A 24,285-nucleotide genomic window follows, 5' to 3' on the forward strand; every position below is an offset into this window, starting at 1 on the left:
AGCCAAAGATTGGATTTCTTGATGCACTTTACGTCCACGCTCCCTGGAATCTGGGACTTGGAGGGGCGAAAAGCACTGCTTCGGCGAGGTCAAGCTGGCTCGAAGCTCGGCCTGAGCAAGCGCACCTCGTCCAATGCGCCAGCGCCGCTCCAGTCTCCCGCGCTCGCGATCGGCCCCCTTCATGGGTGAACCCACTTCCAGAAGGGCAGGAGGGTACGGCGATTCACCATTCCTCCCGAAGATGGGCCTAGCCATCCTCTGACCAATCAGAAAGCTTGTTTTATCGCCGCTTCTGGATATACAAGGTTGGAGCTGCTTTTCCCTGAACTTTCAAGCCGTGAGGGGGCGGGAGGCGGAAATGATTGACATCTTCTGCAATTATTAGTCAAGCGAGATAAACTTGAAGAGCAGTTGCTGCTACGAATTATCTGGCGAGGAAGGGCTGTTAGCCCTGCCCCCTTCTCTCACTGGTCTCCGTGAGCCCTGGGCGGGGGTGGGAGTTTTTGATGGCAGCCAATCGATGGCCAGCAAGGAGGAGAGGGGGAATGAGGAGGCGGGGCAGGCGGGCGGTGGTTGCCCGGAGATCACAGCCACAGTGGGGCTGGGGGCCGGAGGCCGGAGGATTTCTGGGTCACTGTTCCCGAACCACACTGCAGGGGGCTGGACTGGGTTCGGGAGCCGCATCGCCTCCCTGGCACCTTCCCGGTTGCCTTCTGAAGAACTTGACCCCTTCTGGCGCTCCTCCGCGCCACACCGGGACCCTAGCGCCAGATACCGCCCCACCGGCTGCCCGAAGGGTCCAGGCCCCATTGTCCCGGTCCCCACCGTGACCACTGGCCCCTTGAGCGCCAGTTCTCCATACTCCCCTTCCCAGGCAGGGCCACCAACGCCTCCAGCAGCCGCTCTTCTCTTGTCTGGTCCGTGGAGGTGGTTGGTTACCATGGTGAAGCTCGCAGCCAAATGCATCCTGGCAGGTGAGTCCGAAAACTTACGGGCGAATACAGTGTCCGAAATCCAGAGACTTCATAAATTGTTGAGAGCTTTTGTTCACGTAAATTGTCTACCGTCTTTCCCTTTCTCTCTCTCAAAGGCGAGTTAATGCAATTACTGATATAGTAAATTCCATTAGGCATGGGATAATTATCTTCCAGAGCACACTTGTAGCTGCGGCTGGTTTCCTTCGCTCCCTGTCATACTCTGAGACCACCGTTACCAATTGGAGCTGTACTCAAGAGGAGCAGACTGGTTTTTTAAAAAATCAGGCTAAGCACACCATAAGTGCTTCAACTAAACCATGTGCTGTACTCCAAAGTTAGGCATCAGTGACTTAGGTGGTCCTTACTTACGGGGATTTTTTTCCTTGACCCTATTCTTCTGAAAACAAGGATAGGAGACAGTAATGTCCAGTTGACCGGTGTTTGCAAAAATACCATGTATGTTGTCTTTAAGACCCAAAGTTATGGTTGCTGCCCCATAAGTTTGAGGACATAAATGTTGAATCCCCCAAAAGTGGGAATCTGTTTTGCTGACTGATACATCCCAAGCACCCAGAACATACATCTGGAACATAGGAAGTACTCAATAAACATTTGTAGAATGAATGCATATGTGGCATGCATATTTATGGTGTTACTGCTCAATGTTACTCCAGGTAACATTTGCCTGGATTATGGACCTGGGACCTCAGAGCACAGATGTACTTTCCTGAGTCCTTGCTGCATTGCCAGGCACATATATTTCATTTAACCCTTTCACAGTAGGTAGCACCCTGGAGCGGAGAAGGTGATGGCACCCCACTCCAGTACTCTTGCCTGGAAAATCCCATGGATGGAGGAGCCTGGTGGGCTGCAGTCCATGGGGTCGCTAAGAGTCGGACACGACTCAGCGGCTTCACTTTCACTTTTCACTTTCATGCATTGGAGAAGGAAATGGCAACCCACTCCAGTGTTCTTGCCTGGAGAATCCCAGGGGCAGGGGAGCCTGGTGGGCTGCTGTCTATGGGGTCACACAGAGTTGGACACGACTGAAGTGACTTAGCAGCAGTAGCAGCAGCACCCTGGAGTAGGGCTTCCCTGGTAGCTCAGCTGGTTAAGAATCTGCCTGCAATGCAGGAAACCCCGGTTCAATCCCTGGGTCGGGAAGATCCCCTGGAGAAGGGAATAGCAACCCACTCCAGTATTCTTCCCTGGAGAATCCCCATGGGCAGAGGAGCCTAGCGGGCTACAGTGCATGAGGTTGCAGAATCTGACACAGCTGAGCAACTAAGCACAGCATGGCACCCTGGGTTAGAAGCTGAATTGTTCTGACCTCATTGAGGACTGAGATGAAGTCTGTTGCCCAAGGTCCTAGCTGGATTCCCACCCCCCAGATCTGCTCACCTCCATAATTCTTAACTTGTGTTACTGTTGAAACCTGTGACCTTTCCAGGTTTTTCTGACCAATTCAGGAAAAAAGCAGTGAGATATTATATAGAGGAAAAGGAGATTATTTTTTTTAATTCTTCTCTTTCAGACTGAAAGGGGTGGTGTTTGTAATGACTTTTCCAGTTTGGAAGTAAAAGGGTCACACAGAAAGATGACTGATCGAAGTCACTCAGATCATGCTGGAGCAAAAGCAATGAATGGTCTTCAAAAGCAGTGTCTAGTTTCCAGAGCACCAGCGGGGGCAGTATTGTGCAACAAAAATAATTCCACAGATTGGCTGTGTCCTCTTGGACAAAGCACTTCTCTGAGCCTCAGTCTCCTCATGGATAAGATGGAGACGTTTTTCTCTGAAGTTAGATTTTTTTTTTAATGGGCTTCTCTCTCTGACTGTTCTTTCTTCTATTTCTTTTTTAAATCAACTTCTATCACGAGACAACTTACTGAGCATCATCTTTGTGCCTGCGCTGTGCTATACCCTCAGCACAGGTCATCTCAGCAGCTCTATGGGGTCAGGATTATCATCATTCTCCTCTACAGATGGGGCAGCTGAGGCCCAGAGAGGTTGGGGCATTTGCCCTGGATCACACAGCTGGATTTGGCTGAGCTGGTATCTAGACCCAGGTGATCTAATTTCCAGGGCTTGTTCTTAGCCCCACAGGCTACCATCTCAGACCTTGATTCTAGACTCCTTGTCCTTTATACTCACACTCTCAAACACAAGTTTTACCTGATTTCATCCATGGCCTTACAAGTTGTTCCTAAACTCCAACCTAGCCCTCACTCTGTAGCCTCCTTTTGAGGCCTTAAGGATATCTATCTCATTTTGGAAGTTTCCAGGGACAACAGACCTCAGTGCAGTGAATCACTATGCACAGCCCATCTCCACCCCACCCCCACCACATGCACCTCCTCCCACACTGACCAGCTGTTTAAATGGAGTCAATCGGCGTCTGTTCTCTCATAGAACTAGCTACCAAAGGTCCTGATAACTCAATTCAAGTGCTTATCCAGTCCTCATATTTATTGAGCACCTACCATGTGTATGTCACCACACAAGGTGCACTGGGAATCCCAGGATGAACCCAGCCCACTCCCACACTGAAGGAAGCCCTGGATTGCACACAAACGCTTATAACTCAGCAAACACCCTTTGTGTGCCAGCTCCCAGAGGAATACCTCAAGGCACGGCTGCTAATTGTGCTGCTTCAGACAAAGAGAGAAAGCAACACTTAACATTTATCTGTATTTTATGTGCTTCCAGATCACTTAAATATTACTTAATATGTGTCAGGCACTGTAGATGTTAACACCTTAAATCCTCATAATGATTCTCTGAGATGGGTATTGTTATTCCCCATTTTGGAGATGTAGCAACTGAGGCCCAGAGAGATTACAGAACCAAGGTCACACAGCTCATAAGCCTTGGAGCTGGAATCTGTGCCCTGAGTACCATGTACTTAGTGCCTCTTGACAGACATGGGGGTGATAACTGTGCCTCCCTGGAAGGTTGCTCTGACAAGTCTCATGCCACGAGCAGCGAGCCACAGTAGCCAGGCAGGTAAAGACAGAGGACCGAGAGATGCCCTTCAGAGGCTGGTCATCAGAAGGACATTCCTTGAGCTTTGCCTGGCAGAAAATTGAGCGGGATTAGGATTTGTATTAGGGAGACCTAGAAGAAGATTTTCTTCGAGGAATTTTCAGGGAGTAAGAGAATAGGAGGGAAGAGCCCAGATCTTGTGGAAGGGATAGTCGGAGACAGGGTTGGAAGGTGGAGAAGGGTACACAGTGGAAAGCATCTTTGGACAGGCTCTGTGAGCACATCACCAGGGGAAAGCTCTGCTTTATGAAGGCCTGTCTGTTGATGCCAAACTCAGGGTGAAAGAAAAGCAGCAAGAAAAAACAAAAAGGAAATAGGGCCAACTGGGAAGTTTTTGCAGTCCAGACCTAGTCAAGAAAACAGAAGATACATTAGGCATTTCAGCAGAGAGGTTTTAATGTATGGAATTGGTTCATCGGGTGTCAGAGACTGAAAAACCCAGGAGACAACATTGTCATGACACTGAAGGGGTAGGTAGAGATCAGCGTTGTCAGAAACTTAAAGAAGAACCTCCCCCACCCCCCGAGCCAGGATCCAGATTTCCAAGGAGGGGACACTGCCCGGCTGGGGTGGTACCCAGTGTGTGATGTCAGCACTTGTCATAGATCACTAGGACCCATTGCCCACTAGCCGGGAGCTCAGTCCTGGGTTTAGGGAAACACAAGTCCAGCCCGTCCCGAGGGGCTTTGTCTTAAGATCACTTCTATTACTGAGTGCTGCATGAGGTAGGGTCCAGACAAAAAGCTGAAACTGCACTCAGTGTCTAGATAGTGAGGATTTAGCATGGGATGTTCATTAAACACCTACTGGAGGGTGGGGAAGACAAATGGGAACAGCAAGGCAGCTCAGAGAAACTGCAGGAAGGAGCCTCACCCCAGGGCTGCAGGAACAGAGGGAAGATGGCTGGGCATCAGAACCCCGAAGCTCAGAAGGGCCCTCGGAATTGAGCTGCAGATCTCTGAGAAGGGGACGCTACCCACCGATGCTAGTGTCTCTGAGGGGGTGTACTCAGGCTGGCCCAGAAGTGCAGAACCACAAACAACACAACTGAGGCAGCAGCCGACCTCTGCTGCTGGGGTGAAGGCCATCACTAGGAGACTGCTAAGAGAAACTGCAAAAAAGGAGAAGGAGCAAGTCCCTCTTCCTACCCCCCGACCAGCCTTCCACATTGGAAGAGTTCTTGAACTCACATTGGCAGAGCCTGACAGGAAGCCCCTGAGTGTGACAGGAAGCCCCTGGGAGACAGAGAAATGTGAGTGCGGAGCCCCAGCCCCAGCATCACAGGGCAGACCATGGATGGGTGCGTTTGGGGCTGAGACAAGAGACCCAGTTGAAGTTCAAGGTAACTAGGGCAGTTTCAGCCCTGACAACAAAGGAAATTCGGGCTGGAGACCCAGCGAAGGATGTAAGGAATAAAGAGGAGCTTCCTGGGCGTGGGAGGAAGGAGGTGGAGACTTCAGAGGCGACTGTGGGTGAAGTCTAGGGACAGTGAGAATGAATGGTGAACAGAACAATGAGACAGGTGGGCAGGACCGCTCTGGCCCCAGTGTGGCTGTGGACACACTTGAGACTGGGTGAAGGCCCCGCGTTGCAGTGAAGACACCCGCAGGTTGTTGGAAATGCAAAGCTTGGGAGATGGATTGTGGCACGTGAAGTAACAGCAAAGGTAGCAAGAGTAAATGGGACAGAGTGGATGAAGACTAAGGATGGATGCACAAGAATGTCCACATGGGGGGAGGGGGAGGAGCAGCGGGAAGACCAAGCCAGTGCAGGCTCACCAGGGCCAGAGGGCCGCTCTGACCCTGGTGGAGGAGGAGAGATGCTCCTTCAAACTGACATCTTTCAGAGACGTTAAGGAGCGTGAGGACTGAGGGAAAACCACTGAATTTGGCAATTACGAGGTCACAGGTGACCTTGCAGATGGCACCCTCTCCATCAAGCAGTGCACCCGTCGTCCCCTGTCCCCACCGTCACCCCTGGGTTCAGCCTCCTCCAGGGAAGTCCTCCCTGCTGACGAAAGCCCTCATCAGCTTCTCTCCTCCCTGTGCCCTCAGACACCTTGGTTCTCAGCTTGCATTATTTGAACTCGCACTTGTCATCTTGTTGCTCTGCAAACGTGTTTATCGGCTGGCTGCCCTTGCTGTTCATGCTCAGATCCTTCCTTAGCCGACACCGGAGGTTTTCCAGAAGTATGGGGAACTCTGACTGACAGTCAGAAGCAAGATATATGAAATTAACCAGAACAAATCTGTGGGGAATTTCACAAGCGGGAGGAGTCAATTTCCAACTGGATGCAGAAGCAAAATTGAAGTCGGGAGGGTGGATACAGTCATCTCCTGAAAGGCTGCAGGGATGAGGACCCACAGGGGCAGTTTAGAAATGGGCCAGAAGGGTCCCTGAGCTCTAGGAGAGGGATGGACTGGCAGAAAGAGTATGCTACTGGAATCCTAGGCAGATTACTTAGCTCTCTGAGTTTCAGTATCTTCATCTGTCAAGTAAGGGGCCTGGGAAGGAGTGAATGAGTTTGTATCAATGGGTCCATAATGGAGGCTCAGCCCATGTTGGTTCCCTTCTAAGAAGTGGTAGCAGATATAAAAGCAAGACCTTACTAGCTCATTCAGACCCAAAGAAGTCAACGTGAAAGGAAATGTCACAAGTAGTCAAGTAGTTGTCTCACATGAGGTGACAGAAGTCAAAACTGAAAAGTGAACAGAGCAGCAGGCTATCAAGGAGTCAAGTAAAAGGAACGTTGAGCCACCCATGATGTGGATTAAGGTGAGGAGATGACATCAAAGGATGCAACTAAGAAGGCTGTGAGCTTGATGGTGATTTTGCTGAGGATCAGAGGGGTGAGAAAGCAGGAGACAAGTGTTCCGCCAAGGTGCTGGGTGATGGAGGGAGAGTCAGTATGAAGCTCAAGGTGGAAAAGATCTTGCAAATGAAAACAGCGTGGTATCAAAGGAGGCCACGCAGAGCCACCGGTGGGGGTGTTGGGAGGGCGCAGGGGAGTGAAGGATGAGCCCTGAGAGTCTCCAGCACCCCTGGGGGCCCGGAAGGAACTCCAGAACAAATTGCCCCTGCCACCTTGTGAAAGGTCCAGGTCTCAGACTTGAAAATGTGACATTAACTTTTAGTTTGGAGGTACCAATTTATGGGGCTGTCCACTGACAAAGTTGAGGAGATGGACCCGGTAGGTATAAGATGGACTTAGAGGAACCAGTGGCTGTTGCCAGTAGACTTGGAGGAGAGGCCCTAGGAAGATGGGTCCACAGTGGTTGCAAATGGGTACCAGGAGGTGGAAGTGGAAAATGTCCTTTGGAAATGGGTTTCAGGTGGCACATGTAGTCTCTGACTCTTTGTCATAAATATGGTCCCACCTAACTCTCACCCCCGGAAAAGGAAATGGCACCCCACTCCAGTACTCCTGCCTGGAAAATCCCATGGACAGAGGAGCCTAGTAGGCTGCAGTCCATGGAATCGCTGAGGGTCAGACACGACTGAGTGACTTCACTTTCACTTTTCACTTTCGTGCATTGGAGAAGGAAATGGCAACCCACTCCAGTGTTCTTGCCTGGAGAATCCCAGGGATGGGGGAGCCTTGTGGGCTGCCGTCTATGGGGTCACACAGAGTCGGACACGACTGAAGTGACTTAGCAGCAGCAGCAACTCTCACCCCCTCTGCCCCTCAGTAATTATGCAGGATTCTAAGGATGAATGCTCTAAGCTCAAAGTGGTTTAGTCACCTGAACCCGTAAGTCTGTGCCTGGTCATACCTCCTTGCCTTCAAGTGTGTTAAGTCACTTCAGTTGTGTCCAACTCTGTGACCCTTTGGACTGTAGCCTACCAGGCTCCTCTGTCCATGGGATTCTCCAGGCAAGAACACTGGAGAGGGTTGCCATGCCCTTCTCCAGGGAATCTTCCTGACCCAGGGATTGAACCCATGTCTCTTACATCTCCTGCATTGGCAGGTGGGTTCTTTACCAGTAGCGCCACCTGGGAAGTTTTTTACCTTCAAGACTTCAAAGTAAATTCAAGTTTGTAAGGAACAGGTTTTCCCCATCAGGTATATTTCAGTGGAAGAGTCTCGGTTCTGTTTCCAGTGCTCAGAAGCCCTCCTTCGACTCTGTTACCTTCTGGGTCAGTTTGTGCAGATGAAAGGGTTAGCCCGGAAGAAATGAGGCTGGTTTGGAAAATGGGTCTCACAGACCCATTGCCCTGCCAGCAACCCCAGGGCAACTTCCCTTGAGAATCAGGCACGTTTTCTCTGAGAACTCATTGAAGTTTTTCGGTTTCCAGACTAAGTTTCTGGAGTGGGAGATCCTTGAGTCCAATTAGCGTGAAAGCAGTGTTTTTCTTCTACTCTGACCTTGCAGGAGACCCCACCGTGGGCAAGACCGCCCTGGCACAGCTCTTCCGCAGCGACGGGGCCCATTTCCAGAAGAACTACACCCTGGTAAGATGTGGGTGTTGTGGGCCTGGCAGAGGCTTAAAGAGAAATGATCAGATAACCCTAAGGGAGTGACTTTCCCAGTGTCCTTAAGAAACCCTCAGAGACCTGACGAATGGCCACAAGCCACAGGGTGCAGAGCCGTATGGAGCAGACTAGCCTGTGGTCAGCTGGTCACCACATACAGCTTGCTTGTGGGCAGGGGGTTGGACGAAACTAGGTCCTCTCTGACTTATGCACAAGAAGTGAGCCCAGAACAGACACTGGAGCCAGGGACATGCCTCCCAGGGTGGGGTGCTCTTCCTGACAACACACCCCGTGGGGCCCCCTGACGTGTGTGTTCTTCCTTTTCCTCCGCAGACAACAGGGGTGGATCTGGTGGTGAAGACAGTGCCAGTCCCTGACACGGGGGACAGTGTGGTGAGTGGTCCCCTTGCTCCCCCGAGGGAGCTCAGTGCTGCCCCAGCTCTGCCTGTGGACTCCGGGGGTCACTGTCCTCCTCCCTGGGAGAGAAGCAGCGCTATCCCTGGGGAACAGCGATTTCCTAGCTCTCGCCTTCTGGGGGAAGGACTTCAGTGGAGGGACATGGGGTAGCTTTTTTTTTTTTTTTTAATTGGATGTAGTTGATAAAGTTGTGTTCGTTTCAGGTGTACAGCAAAGTGAATAAGATATATATATATATATCTCAGTAGTTGCTCAGTTGTGTCCAAGTCTTTGCGACCCCATGGACTGTCGCCCTCCAGGCTCCTCTGTCCTTGGAATTCTTCAGGCAGGAATACTGGAGTGGGTTGCCATGCCCTTCTCCAAGGGATCTTCCTAACCCAGGGATCAAACCCAGGTCTCCTGCATTGCGGGCAGATTCTTTACCATCTGAGCCACCAGGGAAGCCCCCATGTATATATGTGCGTGTGTGTGTGTGTTATATATATACACTCTTTCAGATTATTTTCCCAATGGGCCATTACAGACTATTGAGTGGAGTTCTCTGTGCTATACAGTAGGTCCTTATTAGTTATCTATTTTATATATAGTAGTGTATACGTGTCAGTTCCAATCTTCCAATTTATCCCTCCCCCTGCTTGCCCCCTGGTAGCCATAAATTTGTTTTCTATGTCTGTAACTTGACTTCTGTTTTGAGGATAAGTTCATTTGTACCCATTTTTTATAATCCACATTTAAGCAATATCATATGATATTTGTCTTTGACATAGAACAGTTTTAAGTAGCAATAGTTTTATTAAGCAAAACAAGAGTATCCTCTTGAGAAAGAACAGGTTGTTTGAAAATCAGAAGCAGCCCCTCAGTGGTGTAAAGTTGGGGTCTTTAGAGCGGTGGTCCCTCCCTATGCCCTGCATCATCTGACTGACAAGTTGATTGACAGCTTTAGGTTCTAAGAATTTTTCTCCTCATGCACAGTCACCCATAAGCACCCAAGTGTAACCCACAGCAGGGGAGGGGGCAGAAAGTGCAGTGCTAATTTATTACAAATACAGCATAATGAACCCCTGGTTACTTTGAGTCACCATTTAGGTCTTGGTGTGCCTGTGCCAACCTGTGCTGGAGGTTTTATCTTGCTTGATTTTGCTAAGCCTGGAAATTTAGCAGTAGTCCTTGACTAGGAGAGGTGGTCAAGGACTAGGAGAAGAAGGATCTCTGGGCATGCTCTGGTCACCAGTGTCCAGATGGGGGAAGGAAAGAGGACCATGTCCAGGATGGAGCAGGACCTGCTCACATCTGACTAGCTACCCAATAGTGCCAGGACTTGGTCTAGACTTGTCTGAGCATTTGGGAACAGAATGAGAGGGACATGGGAAGCACTGTAAGGAAGGGATGAAGAAGAGGAGGTGAGGCCAACAATTGCCAAAAGAAAAGAAGACTAGAAGCTCAGAGGTACATATTTCAGCTGTGACATTGCCATGGCCAGGTTCCCTCCTGAAACAGTTAATTGTTGTTGTTCAGCCACCCAGTCCTGTCCGACTCTTTGCAACCCCATGGACTGCAGCATGCCAGGCTTCCCTGTCCTTCACTATCTCCCGGAGTTTGCTCAAACTCATGTCCATTGAGTTAACAACCAGGACCTAATTATATGACTGTCTCTACCACACCATAGTTTTGTAATGATTTGAAGAAAAGAATAAAGCAATATCCTGATTTTCAGTTAGCAAAAGTGAGGGGATATTTTGTAACAGTATTTGGTGACTTGGGCTGCCATATATTATGTTATTAATAAATAGAAGTCTATATTCAGTTAATAAAATCTATAGAGAAAAGAAGAGGAAGTGAGAAAGACTGGACTCTGGACCTCACCCTTAGAACTTCCTGAGTATCAAGGTTCCTAACCCGCATCTCTCTGTGGTAAAGCTCAACCCTTGAAATTGAATTCCAAGCTGTTACGTTTGCCTGTGGGCTTCCCTGGTGGCTCAGTGCTAAAGAATCAGCCTGCCAATGTAGGAGATCCCTGGGTCAGAAATATCCCCTGGAGAAGGAAATGGCAACCCCCTCCAGTATTCTTGCCTGGGGAATCCCATGGACAGAGGAGCCTGGCGGGCTACAGTCCGTGGGGTCACAGAAGAGTCAGACACGACTTAGCAACCAAACAACAATGTTTGCATGTACTTTCCTGGAGAGAAGGTTTAAGAATTGCCAGATTGTCAAAGCAGTCCATGAGCAAAAAGCAATTTTCAGTACCCGAGATGCAGTGAGAAGGGATAAAATGAATGCAGCTATCGCCAATGTGCAAAGCAGAGGATGCTGCTGACCTTCAGACAGCATGTGCTGGTCACCAGAGCCAGTGGGAAATTACAGGGGCACTGGGGGAGACTTCCTGGATGGCAGCAATGGGGAGGGGCTCTCACCTGGGCCGGCAAAGGTTGGGACACGGTCAGGAAGGGTCATCCTGAGCCCTCCGCCAGCATCAAGCCTCAGCTGTCCAGAACCCTGACAGACTGTCCTACTTTAAATGCCTTCCCCAGGCCTCCTCCGTGACCTCCTTTAAACAGGATCGTTTTTCAAGATTTGAAAATCAATTTGGTTAACAAAGTGCAGAATGACCTTTTGGAAACCAGAGCACTTGTCAGCCTGTTTAGCATTCTGTTCTGCCAGGTGGGGAGTCAGCTTGTTCCTGGTATTTTTGCACTCTGGGTTAGAAGAGGTGAGATGCCACCCAGAAGGGGCTGCTTGGGGTGGGAAACAATTGTACCTGAGTTCGTTCCTCTTCCCATCCTCTTCTGCCTGCCGAGGGCAAGAGATAAATGTATGTGCACGTGTGCATGCATGGATCACCCTGAAGGTGAGCGGGAGTCCTATCCGCATGTGCAGCCAGGGGTTTCCTCAACTTTCTGAGACCTGCCTTTCTGATTCCAGGAACTCTTCATTTTTGACTCGGCCGGCAAAGAGCTGTTTTCTGAAATGCTGGATAAATTGGTAAGTATCAGTCTTTTTTCTAACCTCTGCCTCCCTCCAAAGGTTTGCCCCTTAACAATGCCCACTGCACTCCAGTCGCCAGGAAAGGTGACCATGGCAACACTCTTTAAGGGTCATTCCTCCCAGCCTTGGGGCTTGTGGCCCCTTGGCAGGTAAAGCAGCTTTTGCATGTGATTTGTGATTGCCCCTCCCCCCAACTCTGGACTAGCTGGGCTCCCAGTATGCCAGAGTACCCTCCGACTTTGGTGACTCTCTTCTCTTAGGCAACCCTCTCCTACAGATGTTTTTTTCAGTCCTCCTCCTACACTAGTAGTAAAGAACCTGCCTGCCAATGCAGGAGACTTGAGAGACTCGGGTTCGATCCCTGGCTGGGGAAGATCCCCTGGAGGAGGGCACGGCAACCCACTACAGTATTCTTACCTGGAGAATCCCATGGACAGAGGAGCCTGGCATACAGTCTATGGGGTCACAGATTCGGACATGACTGAAGCAGCTTAGCCTGCATGCTACCTCCTAGGCCTGGAGCAAAGATTTCCTTCCGCACTAGGGGGTGCCCTCGAGGTCCCATAGCAGTTCAGTTCAGTTCAGTCACTCAGTCGTGTCCGACTCTTTACAACCCCATGGACTGCAGCACGCCAGGCCTCCCTGTCCATCGCCAACCCCCAGAGTTTACCCAAACTCATGTCCATTGAGTCGGTGATGCCATCCAACCATCTCATCCTCTGTCATCCCCTTCTCCTCCAGTCTTCAGTCTTTCCCAGCATTAGGGTCTTTTCAAATGAGTCAGTTCTTCACATCAGGTGGCCAAAGTATTGGAGTTTCAGCTTCAGCATCAATCCTTCCAATGAATATTCAGGACTGATTTCCTTTAGAAGGGACTGATTGGATCTCCTTGCAGTCCAAGGGACTCTCAACAGTCTTCTCCAACACCACAGTTCAAAAGCATCAATTCTTCAGCACTCAGCTTTCCTTATAGTCCAACTCTCACATCCATACATGACCACTGGAAAAACCGTAGCTTTGACTAGACAGAACTTTGTTGGCAAAGTAACGTCTCTGCTTTTTAATATGCTGTAGGTTGGTCATAACTTTTCTTCCAAGGAGTAAGCGTCTTTTAATTTCATGGCCGTAGTCACCGTCTACAGTGATTTTGGAGTCCAAAAAAAAAAAAGTCTGTCACGGTTTCCATTGTTTCCCTGTCTATTTGCCATGAAGTGATGGGACCAGATGCCATGATCTTCATTTTCTGAATGTTGAGTTTTAAGCCAACTTTTTCACTGTCCTCTTTCACTTTCATCAAGAGGCTCTTTTGTTCTTCTTCACTTTCTGCCATAAGGGTGGTGTCATCTGCATATCTGGGCTTATTGATATTTCTCCCAGCAATCTTGATTCTAGCTTGTGCTTCATCCAGCCCAGTGTTTCTCATGATGTACTCTGCATATAAATTAAATAAGCAGGGTGACAATATACAGCCTTGATGTATTCCTTTCCCTATTTGGAACCAGTCTGTTGTTCCATGTCCAGTTCTAACTGTTGCTTCTTGACCTGCATACAGATTTCTCAGGATGCAGGTCAGGTGGTCTGGTATTCCCATCTCTTTCAGAATTTTCCACAGTTTTTTGTGGTTCACACAGTCAAAGGCTTTGGCATAGTCAGTAAAGCAGAAGTAGATGTTTTTCTGGAACTCTCTTGCTTTTTCGATGATCCAGCAGACGTTGGCAATTTGATCTCTGGTTCCTCTGCCTTTTCTAAAACCAGCTTGAACATCTGGAAGTTCATGGTTCACCTACTGTTGAAGCCTGGCTTGGAGAATTTTGAGCATTACTTTACTAGCGTGTGAGATGAGTGCAATTGTGCAGTAGTTTGAATATTCTTTGGCATTGCCTTTCTTTGGGATTGGAATGAAAACTGACCTTTTCCAGTCCTGTGGCCACTGCTGAGTTTTCCAAATTTGCTGGCATATTGAGTGCAGCACTTTCAGAGCATCATCTTTTAGGATTTGAAATAACTCAACTGGAATTCTATCACCTCCACTAGCTTTGTTCATAGTGATGCTTCCTAAGTCCCACTTGACTTTGCATTCCAGGATGTCTGGCTCTAGGTTGGTGATCACATCATCATGTTTATCTGGGTTGTGAAGATCTTTTTTGTACAGTTCTTCTGTGTATTCTTGCCACCTCTTCTTAATATCTTCTGCTTCTGTTAGGTCCATACCATTTCTGTCCTTTATTGTGCCCATATTTGCAAGCCCACCCCATCTAGGTTTGCTCTGGGACCTGCCCCTGCTGCCCAGGCTCCTCCAGCCAGAGCAGCCTTCCTCTTAGGATCCAGTTTGCTGTACCTTCCAAGGTAACAGTTCCGCTAATCTGGGCCAGTGAGCTAATTAGAAGGTTTGAGATCTCCAGAGCCCCTGCCTTTCCAAGAACAGCTACATTTTAATAGAAATTTTTGCTGCCCCCCTCCTTTTTTTTTTTCTTTTTTTTGTCTAAGAGAAATAGATCTAGTGATGGTAATTTCACACAGGGCTGGCCTCATGCATGAGTTCTTGGTGTTTTACCACGTGCGTACATAATAGCCAGCGCTGCCTGGCAGAGAGGATAAAGTGTCTGGGGAAGTCAGGGCCGCCTGCTGCCCATCCTGGGTCCACTCACTGAGGCCTGGAAGAAGAAGGTCTCTCCTGCATGCTCACAGAGGTGGTCAGTGTGGCTTCAGCTAGAGTTCTTGAGTTAGTCTGTGAAGTGAAGGTGTAAGGGCATCATCAATTTAGTCTAAGTTCCTCCCATCCTAGAGGCCTGCAGAGCCAATTCCAGGCTGACCTTCCAAGGACAGCTAAAAGGAAAAGGCTTCTCCCTCACACCTTGGGAGGTGATAACACCTTAGAAATAAACCGGTCTCTAATTGTGCATAATGGGGGTCCCCAGAGACCAGGACGAGTATCAGCGCGGTCCCACAGCCTGTGCCAAGCAGCAGGATGGCCCAGGTATCTGAGCAGCCCCAGAAGGTGCTGGCTCCTGAGAGCTTAGCCTTGGTTCTTAATTGGGACCATGAACCCTGTCCAGTGGCCGATCTGGTTTAGATTAGGGCTGACATGCTGCTGGAGAAGCAGAACATACCCTTTGCATTTTAAAAAGCCGACCCTTATTAAGAAGATGTTAGCAAACCAGCTTCCAGCAACTGGATAATGAAAAAAAAGGATGCGCTTTCAGGCCTGCAGAGCAGAAAAGCACATCAACTTGCATAAGAGTGGGCCCTCGATGAGAACAAGTAGCAGAATGAGTTCATGGAACCAAGGCAGACAAAGCGTTTCTGGGTAGAGAAAGGCATCAGCTCCACCCTGGTGTTTGAATCCCATGTGACCTGGGCAAGCCAGTTACCCACTCTGAACTTACTACCTTCAGCTACATGGTAGGGATCTTCAGACCAGCCCTGCAGAGTTGGGAGGTTTCATAGTGACACACAGAAAATGCCCAGCAGAGAGCCTGGCATGGATTCAAGCTCTTGCCATCACGGTCACTGCGCCTAGGCCTTCCCATTCATACCTGTGGGTAAATCGTTTTCATCCATGGGTGTGGCTCAGTTTTCTGACTCATATCCCCTTTAGGATTTTTCATTTCCCTCCACTCACGTGTCCCTTCCCTTAGAAGGCCACATTGCCTCCCTGCCTAGAAGTCACTTTCGCTGTCAGTGACGTGTTCGCATCCTGTCCGCCTTGCCTAGTGGGAGAGTCCCAATGTCTTGTGTCTTGTCTACGACGTGACCAACGAGCAGTCCTTCACCAACTGCAGCAAGTGGCTGGAGAAGGCTCGGTCTCAGATTCCAGGGACCACCCTCCCAGGTAAGAGCTGCAGGCATCCAGGGTTTCCAGCAGCTCCTCTGTCCTTCAAATTCAAGGGCACAAGGTCACTGCAGAGGTACCTGTGGGTGCAAAAACAAGATGCTCTGGGCTTTGGGTGTAGCAATCTGGACTGTACCCTGGCTCTGCCCCTTCGGAGCCCTCGCAACCTCAGTGAGTTGCCACACCTCTGAGTCTGTAAAATGGACCTGGTGATGCCCATCTGGCAGGGTTGTGGAGCAACTCAAACATACTAAGGGGAAGGTGTTGAGATATGAATGCGAGTTGTTTCTGGAAGGCTCACCCCAGGGAAACAGCCCTCATTTTCTCCTGTATGTGGGGCACCGGGAAACATGCAAGGCCCGCTGTCACTTCTGAATGCTCTCAATCAGTTTATTTCTCATCCCTATGTGAGATCAACAAATTCTCCTCATTAGAGACCAAGGAAAGCAATCTCCAGAGGCAGGCTCAAAAATTAGCTGCAGCGGATACAGCTGGCAACAGAACTAAATTACCTCTGCATCCCTGACTCCGAGCCCAGCCCTCAGATTAGTATTAATGACCGTTTTGAAAGTTTGCTCCATGTGCTAGAAATGATTGCAAATGCTCACATCGGTTTGGTCCTCGCCTTCACAGCACTCAGAGCCTTAAGGAGACAAGGCAGGCAGGTACCTTCAAGATCTAGAAAAGGGGCTGAACAAAAACTGCAGGTGGAAGGGCATGCCACCCACTCTGCCTCGGCCCCTGGGGCCCAGCACAGAGTCTGCTGGTGCTCACCACCTGGGGTCAGACGGCCTCTCTCAGATGACATTTCACACCCCTCAGAAGTAGCCTGCTTGCTGTTTTTTCTCTCCAGCTGTCCTCCCAGACGGCCATGGTTATAATGCGATGCTCTGATTGTCTCTTTCGAGTAGGTGTGCTGGTGGGGAACAAGACAGACCTGGCTGGCAGGCGAGTAGTGGATGTGGCCCAGGCCCAGGCGTGGGCACTGGGCCAAGGCCTGGAATGTTTTGAAACATCCGTGGTAAGTACCACCGCCTGCGCCATAGCCCCAGTCTGCAGCGGGGCCTTGGCTGGAAGCAGTTTTTCACGTGACCTTGCATGCATCAAATTGTTACCACACCATATGCAGATTTGGAGCTGATGTTACATCCTTCGCCTGAGATCTCGTCTCAATATAGCAAGAGTCACTCGTGTGTTACAATGAAGCGGATCAGCCAGCCAGCCCTGGGAAAAGCTGGATACCAGTTAGTAAGGAACATAAGCGTGTTGTGTCCAGCCACAGTGCTGCTGGACGTCTGCAGGAGGCACATGGTTATGGCGTTGTTGGCACATTATTTTATAGGCCCTCAGAATCAGTCCCCTGATCCAGGAGCTGGCCCACACTTCCCACTTCCTGATGGGGTGACATGACTGGCCCAAGGTCACGTGACTCATAAAGGCTTGCACCAGGACTGGGACCCCCGACTTCTGGTTCCCCTCACTGCTCCCAGTCGCCACCTTGCTGCAGCCCCAGAGTGACTCCAGGCCACAGGAGCCCTCAGGAAGTGGGACAGAGTGGTTTGTTCCCTGCACTTTCAATGCGTGATATCATGATTTTGGCATGTTCACAATGTCACGTGAAGCCCCTCCTGTGTGGGGAGTTCTGAGTTCCCAGCCTCCCTGCAGCCGGGGTGCAGGCATGTGACCCAGGCTATACCAGTTGGATGAACGCTTGTGCGATGATGGCAGGGAATCAAGTGAACACTGCCCCCTGCAGGAGCCACCCAGAAACATCCACTTCAGAGCCAGTAGGGGCCAGGGGCCAACCCCTTCCTGGGGCTCCTGGGTAGACTCGCCACGCCTGGCACAGCCTGAAACATCCCTAGTGGTCACTTGGACCTCACTCCCAGCCCTGTGGCCTCTAGCCTTGATTCTTTGGTTCTCGCAGAGAGTCAGTGGGCTACTTAATAAATAGCCCTGAGGTCATGTTCTGCTCAAACTCCACTTAAGTTACAGGCACTCTTGTTGCATCTACAAAACTCGACGGGTGCAGCTGTTCAATTCCTATATGGCAGTGAACTGTTTTTTTTTAATTTAGCTACATCGGGTCTTGGTTGCGGTGCGTGGGGGTCTTTGTTGCACTGTCACGCAGATCTTCCGTGGTGGTACACAGGCTCTCCAGTCGCGGCACGCAGGCTCGGTAGTTGCAAGGTGCAAGTTTAGTTGCCCCGTGGCATATGGGATCTCAGATCTCCAACCAGGGGTCAAACCTGCATCCCCTGCATTGCGAGGTGGAGTCTTAGCCACTGGGCCACCATGGAAGTCCCTGGATGTGAACTTCTTAAACACCCCCAAAGCAGCATGCTTTCCTTAGGGAAAGTGTAGCAAGTAAAATCAGGTGCTCTGTCCTCTGATGGTGAATAGAAGCCCTATCTGTGGGCCCCTTGAGTGTTATTTAACCTGTTTGTGCCTCAGGTTCCTCACCTATTAAATAGGGATGATAAAATATATTCCTCATTGAGTAATAAATATGAGAATTAAGTCAGATGGTGAATATAAAAACACTTAGCACAAAATCTGGGGCATAGTAAACGCTCTGTCAATGTTAGCTTTTTTTAAGTATAACTATTCCCCCCAGTAATCTCATTTATACTATTATTACTCACTAAATCTTTGTATTCCTAGACTGTACGGAGGTAAATGTCAGTCTTGCCTCTGGTCCAGTAATCACAAATGCTGCATTAATGAAGTTCCGGTTAGTGAGCTTTTACTGTATGGAGGGTTACCCATGTTGTACGCAGCACGCCTTTGAGCAAAGCAGTAACTCTTCCACCCACAGCAAACAATATTCCATTTTCCCTCCTCCTCCACTCACATTCATGAAATTGCCTCCTCACCCTAATATCCCACGTTCTCTGGAATTCTTGATAGAACTCAGAAATTAACCTTCACTCCCAGCTTTCATCACGAGAAACCACTGGGCTGGACGTGTAAGCTCTGGGTCAGGTGTTTGCCTCTGCGCGATTGAAATGGGCGGGTGTAAATGATGTCTGGGGAGGCTGCAGCTCGCACTTGGTATTAACCGCGCAGGTTAACTAGTCCCCCCTGAGCTGATGCCAACGAAGCACCACCAGCAGTGCGGTTAAGAAAGCTGTAATTAAAAAGGAAATACAACCCAATGCCATCTGAGACTTAGCCAAGCCCACCTCCTCTCTTCTTACTAAGTGCAGCCACAGTTGTCTTACATGGCCATTTGTTTTGTTTTATTTTTTTATTGGAGTGTATTTGCTTTAAAATGTTGTGTTAGTTACTGCTGTTTGATTTTCTTTTTTCTTTATAATTCCATCTTCACAACATACTCATTTTAAAACTGGGGGTTTTGTACCCTTTGATCACCTTCACCCCTTTCTCCTGCCCCCACCTCACTGCCCCTGGCATCCACCAACCTGCTCTGTTTCTGAGTTGTCTTTTGTTAGATTCCACTTATAAGTGACAACATAGCAATATTTGTCTTTCTTGTCTGGCTTATCTCACTTAGCATAATGCCCTCAGGATTCATCCACGTTGTCACAAATGGCAGAATGTCCTTCTTTTTTGTGGCTGAATAGTATTCCTCTGTGTGTGGCCCACATTGCCTTTATCCACTCATCAGTGTACACTTACATTGTTTCTATGTTGTGACTTGTTGTCGTGGATGAAGAAATCTCTCCAAGATAGTGATTTCATTTCCTTGGTTACAGACTCAGAAGTGGGTCTGAGTCTGAATCATATGCAACTCTATTTTTAATTTTTGAGGAACCTCCATCCTGTTTTCCACACTGGCTGCACCAGTTTTCATACCAACAGTGCACACGGCTTCCCATTTCTCCACTTCGCCACCAACACTTGTCTCTTGTCTTTTTGATGATGGTCATCTTCACAGGTGTGAGGTGACATAATGTGGTTAATTTGCATTTCCCCAATGGTTAATAATGTTGAGCGCCTTTTCATATACTTGTTGGTCCTTTGAATACTTTCTTTGGAAAAATATCTGTTGCTGATCCTTTGCCCATTTTTTTCATCATAGTATTTATGTTTTTGCTGTTGAGTTGTACAAATTCTTGTGTGTTTTCGATGTTAATCCTTTATCCGATGTGTGGCTTGCAAATATGTTCTTTCATTCCGCAGGTTGCCTTTTCATTTGCTGATGGTTTCCTTGGCTGTGCACATGCTCGTTAGTCTGCTTTGGTCCCACTTACTGATTTGTGCCTTTGTCGCTTATGCTTTTGGTGTCATATTCATAAAACCTTTGCCAAAGCCAGTGTCAAGGATCTTTTCCCCAGTGTTTTCTTCTAGGAATTTTATGATTTCATGTCTGTAATTCATTTTCAGTTAATTTCTGTGAGTGGTGCCAATTAGGGTTCTAGTTTCATCCTTTTGCATGTGAATATCTGATTTTCCCAGCCCTGTTTACTGAAGGGACTGTCTTTTCCCCTTTGAGTATTCTTGACTCCCCTGTCAAATATTAGATGGCCATATCTGTATATGGTTATATCCAGGCTCTCAGTTCTGTCCCATTGCTCTTTGTATCTGTTTTTAATGTTAGTGTCATATTGTTTTGAATACTGTAGCTTTGCAGTATGGTTTGAACAGGAACTATGATGCCTCTAACTTTGTTCTTTCTCAGGATTGCTTTGGCTATTTGGGATCCTTTGTGGTTCCTCTTTGACTTCCTGACACCCCTCAATATTTGGCCTTTTCACGCCAAAAAAACTTAAAGCATTTCTTTAAGCAGAAGTTAAAAAATTTTAATGCATTGTTTACTGCTCTAAGAAGTTGGGCAATACTAAATAAAAGAAAGTTCAAGAAAGATCCATAGGGATGGCTTCTCTTGCAGAAAGAAGAGAGGAAGGGAACTGGTGTTTGCTGAGCACCCACTGTGTGCTGGGTGTTTTGCACACATTATCTGTTTAGGCTTCCAGCAGCCCTGCTGCTCTCTTTATCTCACTGGTGACAGACTCAGAAAGACTGCATAGCTTTCTCTGGTCACCCAGCTAACAAGCATAGAACCAGAACTAGAACACAACCCTGCCCAGCTCGATAACCTCGAAGGGGCTATGGCCTCCCACAGAGCCCACTCTGGGAGTCTCTAGGGGGAGAAGAAATGGCAACCCACTCCAGTGTTCTTGCCTGGAGAATCCCAGGGACGAGGGAGCCTGGTGGGCTGCCGTCTATGAGGTTGCACAGAGTCGGACACAACTGAAGTGACTTAGCAGCAGCAGCAGGGGGAGAATTCTGGGTCAGATTAAGCACTAGTCTGACCCTGCTCTAAGGATTCTTCATGCAAAGCAGACCTACTCTACAGGTGTCCAAAGATGTCCATGAGACTATGATTTGTCATCTAACAAAAGGACTCCTGTCATTGGCAAGCCCTCCTAGTGCATTTGGAAAATGGTTCCGTTTACATCTGCTACTTCAGGAGCACTCCATGTGTATAAAAAGGCTTGCCTCCATTGAATTCCCTACTTTTTATGTTGCGTTTTCCCTAAGATCTAGCTTTTAAGAGCTTTCAGGTTCATTTAGAAATCCTCGAGTATGTGCTTTGCCGGCCTCATTCTCTTCCCATTCAACACTTAACTACATTTTCAACCGAGGTAATGTTTTGCTGTTTGACATTTCCTAGGATGTTACACTCTGTACAATCCAAAGCACCTTGCAGATACAACTGAGTTATTCCTCTTATGTCTTGCTGGAGACTGACAGCCTTCCGGTCCTTGGTAGTTGTGAACTTGGTATTGACACTTGTCTGGGCCGCCAGCGGTCCTCTCATTCCTCAGCCCCCCTCTCCACACTGACACCTCTGGTTCTTCTGCTGGTGACTTGTCTCCTCTGCCTTGGGACTTGCTTTCCTGGCAAGTCCAGTAACTTTCTCTGCAGGATCTGGTTTCACATACCTGTTTCTGTCACCCTGTCTGGCAGAGTGGAAAGGCTGCTCTTCTCATACTTGGAGCCTCTGAATTATAGGCTGGGCTCTGCCTAAGCCAGCTGGGCCACTGCACGCCTGGCACCCCAGACCACTGTAGAACAGAGGCTCTGAGCTTGATAACCTCGTTACATACTTTGGTTTGGAAATCCTTCCATTTTAGTGGGACTATTTCATTGTCTCTTCTCAAGACTGCACTTTTGCCAGCAGGCAAGGATTGTCTGAAAACAAGTACTCGTGAATTCATAGTTTGAGCTACTGTCTTGAAAGCAGTGGGTGCTTTCTTCTGCCAACTTATTTCTTTTAAAAAAATTGTTTTTAATACCCATGGGCACACACATAGAGAGTGACTGCTGCTGCTGCTGCTGCTGCGTCGCTTCAGTCGTGTCCGACTCTGTGCGACCCCATAGACGGCAGCCCACCAGGCTCCCCCGTCCCTGGGATTCTCCAGGCAAGAACACTGGAGTGGGTCGCCATTTCCTTCTCCAATGCATGAAAGTGAAAAGTGAAAGTGAAGTCGCTCAGTCATGTCCGACTCTTAGCGACCCCATGGACTGCAGCCTACCAGGCTCCTCCGTCCATGGGATTTTCCAAGCAAGAGTACTGGAGTGGGGTGCCATTGCCTTCTACTATAGAGAGTGACAAACGATAGCTAAGTGGAGAGAGTACTATTTTCTTTCCCCCAGAGCTTGTCATGCTCACCCTATAGGGCAGATTCTTCCCACGGGATGGAGAAAATCTAGGGCAAGTTCCAGAACTTTAATCTCTCAGATAATAAAAAATCCTCTGGGCACCTTTAGTCACAAAATTATTCGTTGTTTCAGTTATAAAAGTAGCCAGTCCTGAGTGACTGTCAAAATTCTTGATTTAAAGTCAGCTCCACCCCCTGAGCCTGCTGTGGGAAGCAGGACTGGGCTTCTGCGTCTGTGTTTCTACACCTGTGCTTCCCCTCCAGCTCTCTTTGCTGGGACCTGTTCTGGCCCCTCTGGACTTGCCAGGTGTCTGAGATGCCCTCCCTACCCCCATAGGGGGCTCGCTCACCTGCAGCTTCCGCCTCACAGGTGACACCTGCTCAGCTTTCCTGCAGCCTCCGTTCCGGGCCATCCACTGGTGGTGGAACCCATCGCCCTCCTGGGGGCTGTCCCTGGGAGGCCCCTTTAGGATAGCTTCACACTGGGCTCCTGCAGGGCCTTCTGCTGGTCCAGGGAAGCACGGCTGCAACCCCAGTTTGACAGACGAGGTAGTGCAGGCCGTCTTTCCTGTCCTGCTCAGCCATCCAAACAGCCAGCCCCAGCCTCACCTCAGTGCTTCCCAAGCCTGGGCCCAGCACCTTCCTAAGTCCCTGGGCTGTAGGCTTCTCTTGGGACCCTCCCACTGACCTCAGGGTGAGGGAAAAGAGAAGCGCCCACATCCCATCCTTGGGGAAATACCACAGCACACACACACCCCCACCTCCATCCTGCTTGGTCCTCCCTCCAGAGCATGCCATCTGTTGTTTTGCTTTGACCTCTGGGACCTCAGGCAAAGCTAAGCAAGAACGAGTCTCGTTTTGATGTCCTGTCACACAGCGTGAGACTAGCTAAAAGCACAGGCTCTGTGGGAACATGTCTAGGTTCAGACCCAGCTCCGTCACAGGCAGTGTGTGGCTTTCGGCAAGCCATCTTCATCTCTCTGCATCTCAGCTGCCTTCTTGTAAAACAGGCGGAACTGTAGTAGCGGCCCCGAGTGCTGGGAAGAAGAGGTTGGGTCACAGGTCGGAGCGCCTGATGGGAGGGGGGGATGGGGAATGCCAGCTGTCTGTGACATCCCTAAAGCCAGCCAACCCTTCTTCAACTTGTCTCTCCAGAAGGAGATGGAAAACTATGAAGCCCCCTTCCACTACCTGGCCAAACAGTTTCACCACCTGTACCGGGAGAAGCTGGAGGTTTTCCAGGCGCTGGTGTGAGAGGCTGGCCAGACCGTTCCCTGCGATGGAACCCGGCCCTGGGCTCTGTCTCCTCGGAAGATGGGAGAAGATGGAGCTGCCTGGCACTTCCAGTCTATTGTGACAGCTTTAAATAAAAGGAGAAAATGGAGAAGCAGCAGCTCGTTCCGTTCTTGGCCAGGGCAGCCCTGGAACCATTTTACACATTGGCTGCTGCTCCCAGAGTAGCACCAGAGCCTCCAGTGGTGGCAGCCGGCCTTTGGGACAGTGGGCATCCTGCCCGCCCCGAAGGACACTCCCCAACAAGAGCCCACCCACAATTTGCGACAGTCGAGATGCTCAGCTTGGAAGTTGCTGCCTGGCCGTGAGGCTGATGGCCCTCTCCTTGTTCTAACAGACTCAGCTTTGCTGTCTATCTGCCCGCTTTCCGGATGCCAGAGCTCCCTGGTGATGACTACTGTCCCTGGCAAAATAGTGCCCTCTGCCGGCCGCCCTGGGTGCCTCTTCTTGATAAAGACCCAGCCCCCTCCCAGCTGCCAGGAACCCTGAGCACCCAGGGAGCCAAGAACGAGGCCACTTTCCTTTAATGACCCCGCCTCTCAGCGAGCCGGGCAGCAGTCGTACTGTTTTCCATCCTGTCTCTGCTGCCAGATTAATCTTCCTAAAACACCACTTTCATCATTTCACTCCCCTGA

The 24,285-nt window shown here is 49.4% G+C and overlaps 1 protein-coding gene across 3 annotated transcripts; it reads left to right on the forward strand.

The window, feature by feature from the left end:
- Positions 1–534: 534 nt before the first annotated feature.
- IFT27 (intraflagellar transport 27) lies at positions 535–23,747 on the forward strand. Of its 3 annotated transcripts, none has more exons than XM_006056973.4 (7): positions 535–974; positions 8,394–8,473; positions 8,828–8,887; positions 11,831–11,890; positions 15,608–15,725; positions 16,637–16,746; positions 23,513–23,747. In XM_006056973.4, the coding sequence occupies exons 1-7, from the start codon at positions 941–943 to the stop codon at positions 23,609–23,611; spliced, it is 561 nt and encodes a 186-aa protein (XP_006057035.1). In that variant the 5' UTR covers positions 535–940; the 3' UTR covers positions 23,612–23,747. The 3 variants fall into 3 exon arrangements, with proteins under 3 accessions (XP_006057035.1, XP_025139299.2, XP_025139300.2); XM_025283514.3 differs by having other exon boundaries at positions 791–974; positions 15,532–15,725; XM_025283515.3 differs by having other exon boundaries at positions 791–974; positions 15,535–15,725.
- Positions 23,748–24,285: the final 538 nt, after the last annotated feature.

The sequence above is a fragment of the Bubalus bubalis genome, chromosome 4 (genome assembly GCF_019923935.1).
Source record: "Bubalus bubalis isolate 160015118507 breed Murrah chromosome 4, NDDB_SH_1, whole genome shotgun sequence".
NCBI lineage: Eukaryota > Metazoa > Chordata > Mammalia > Artiodactyla > Bovidae > Bubalus > Bubalus bubalis.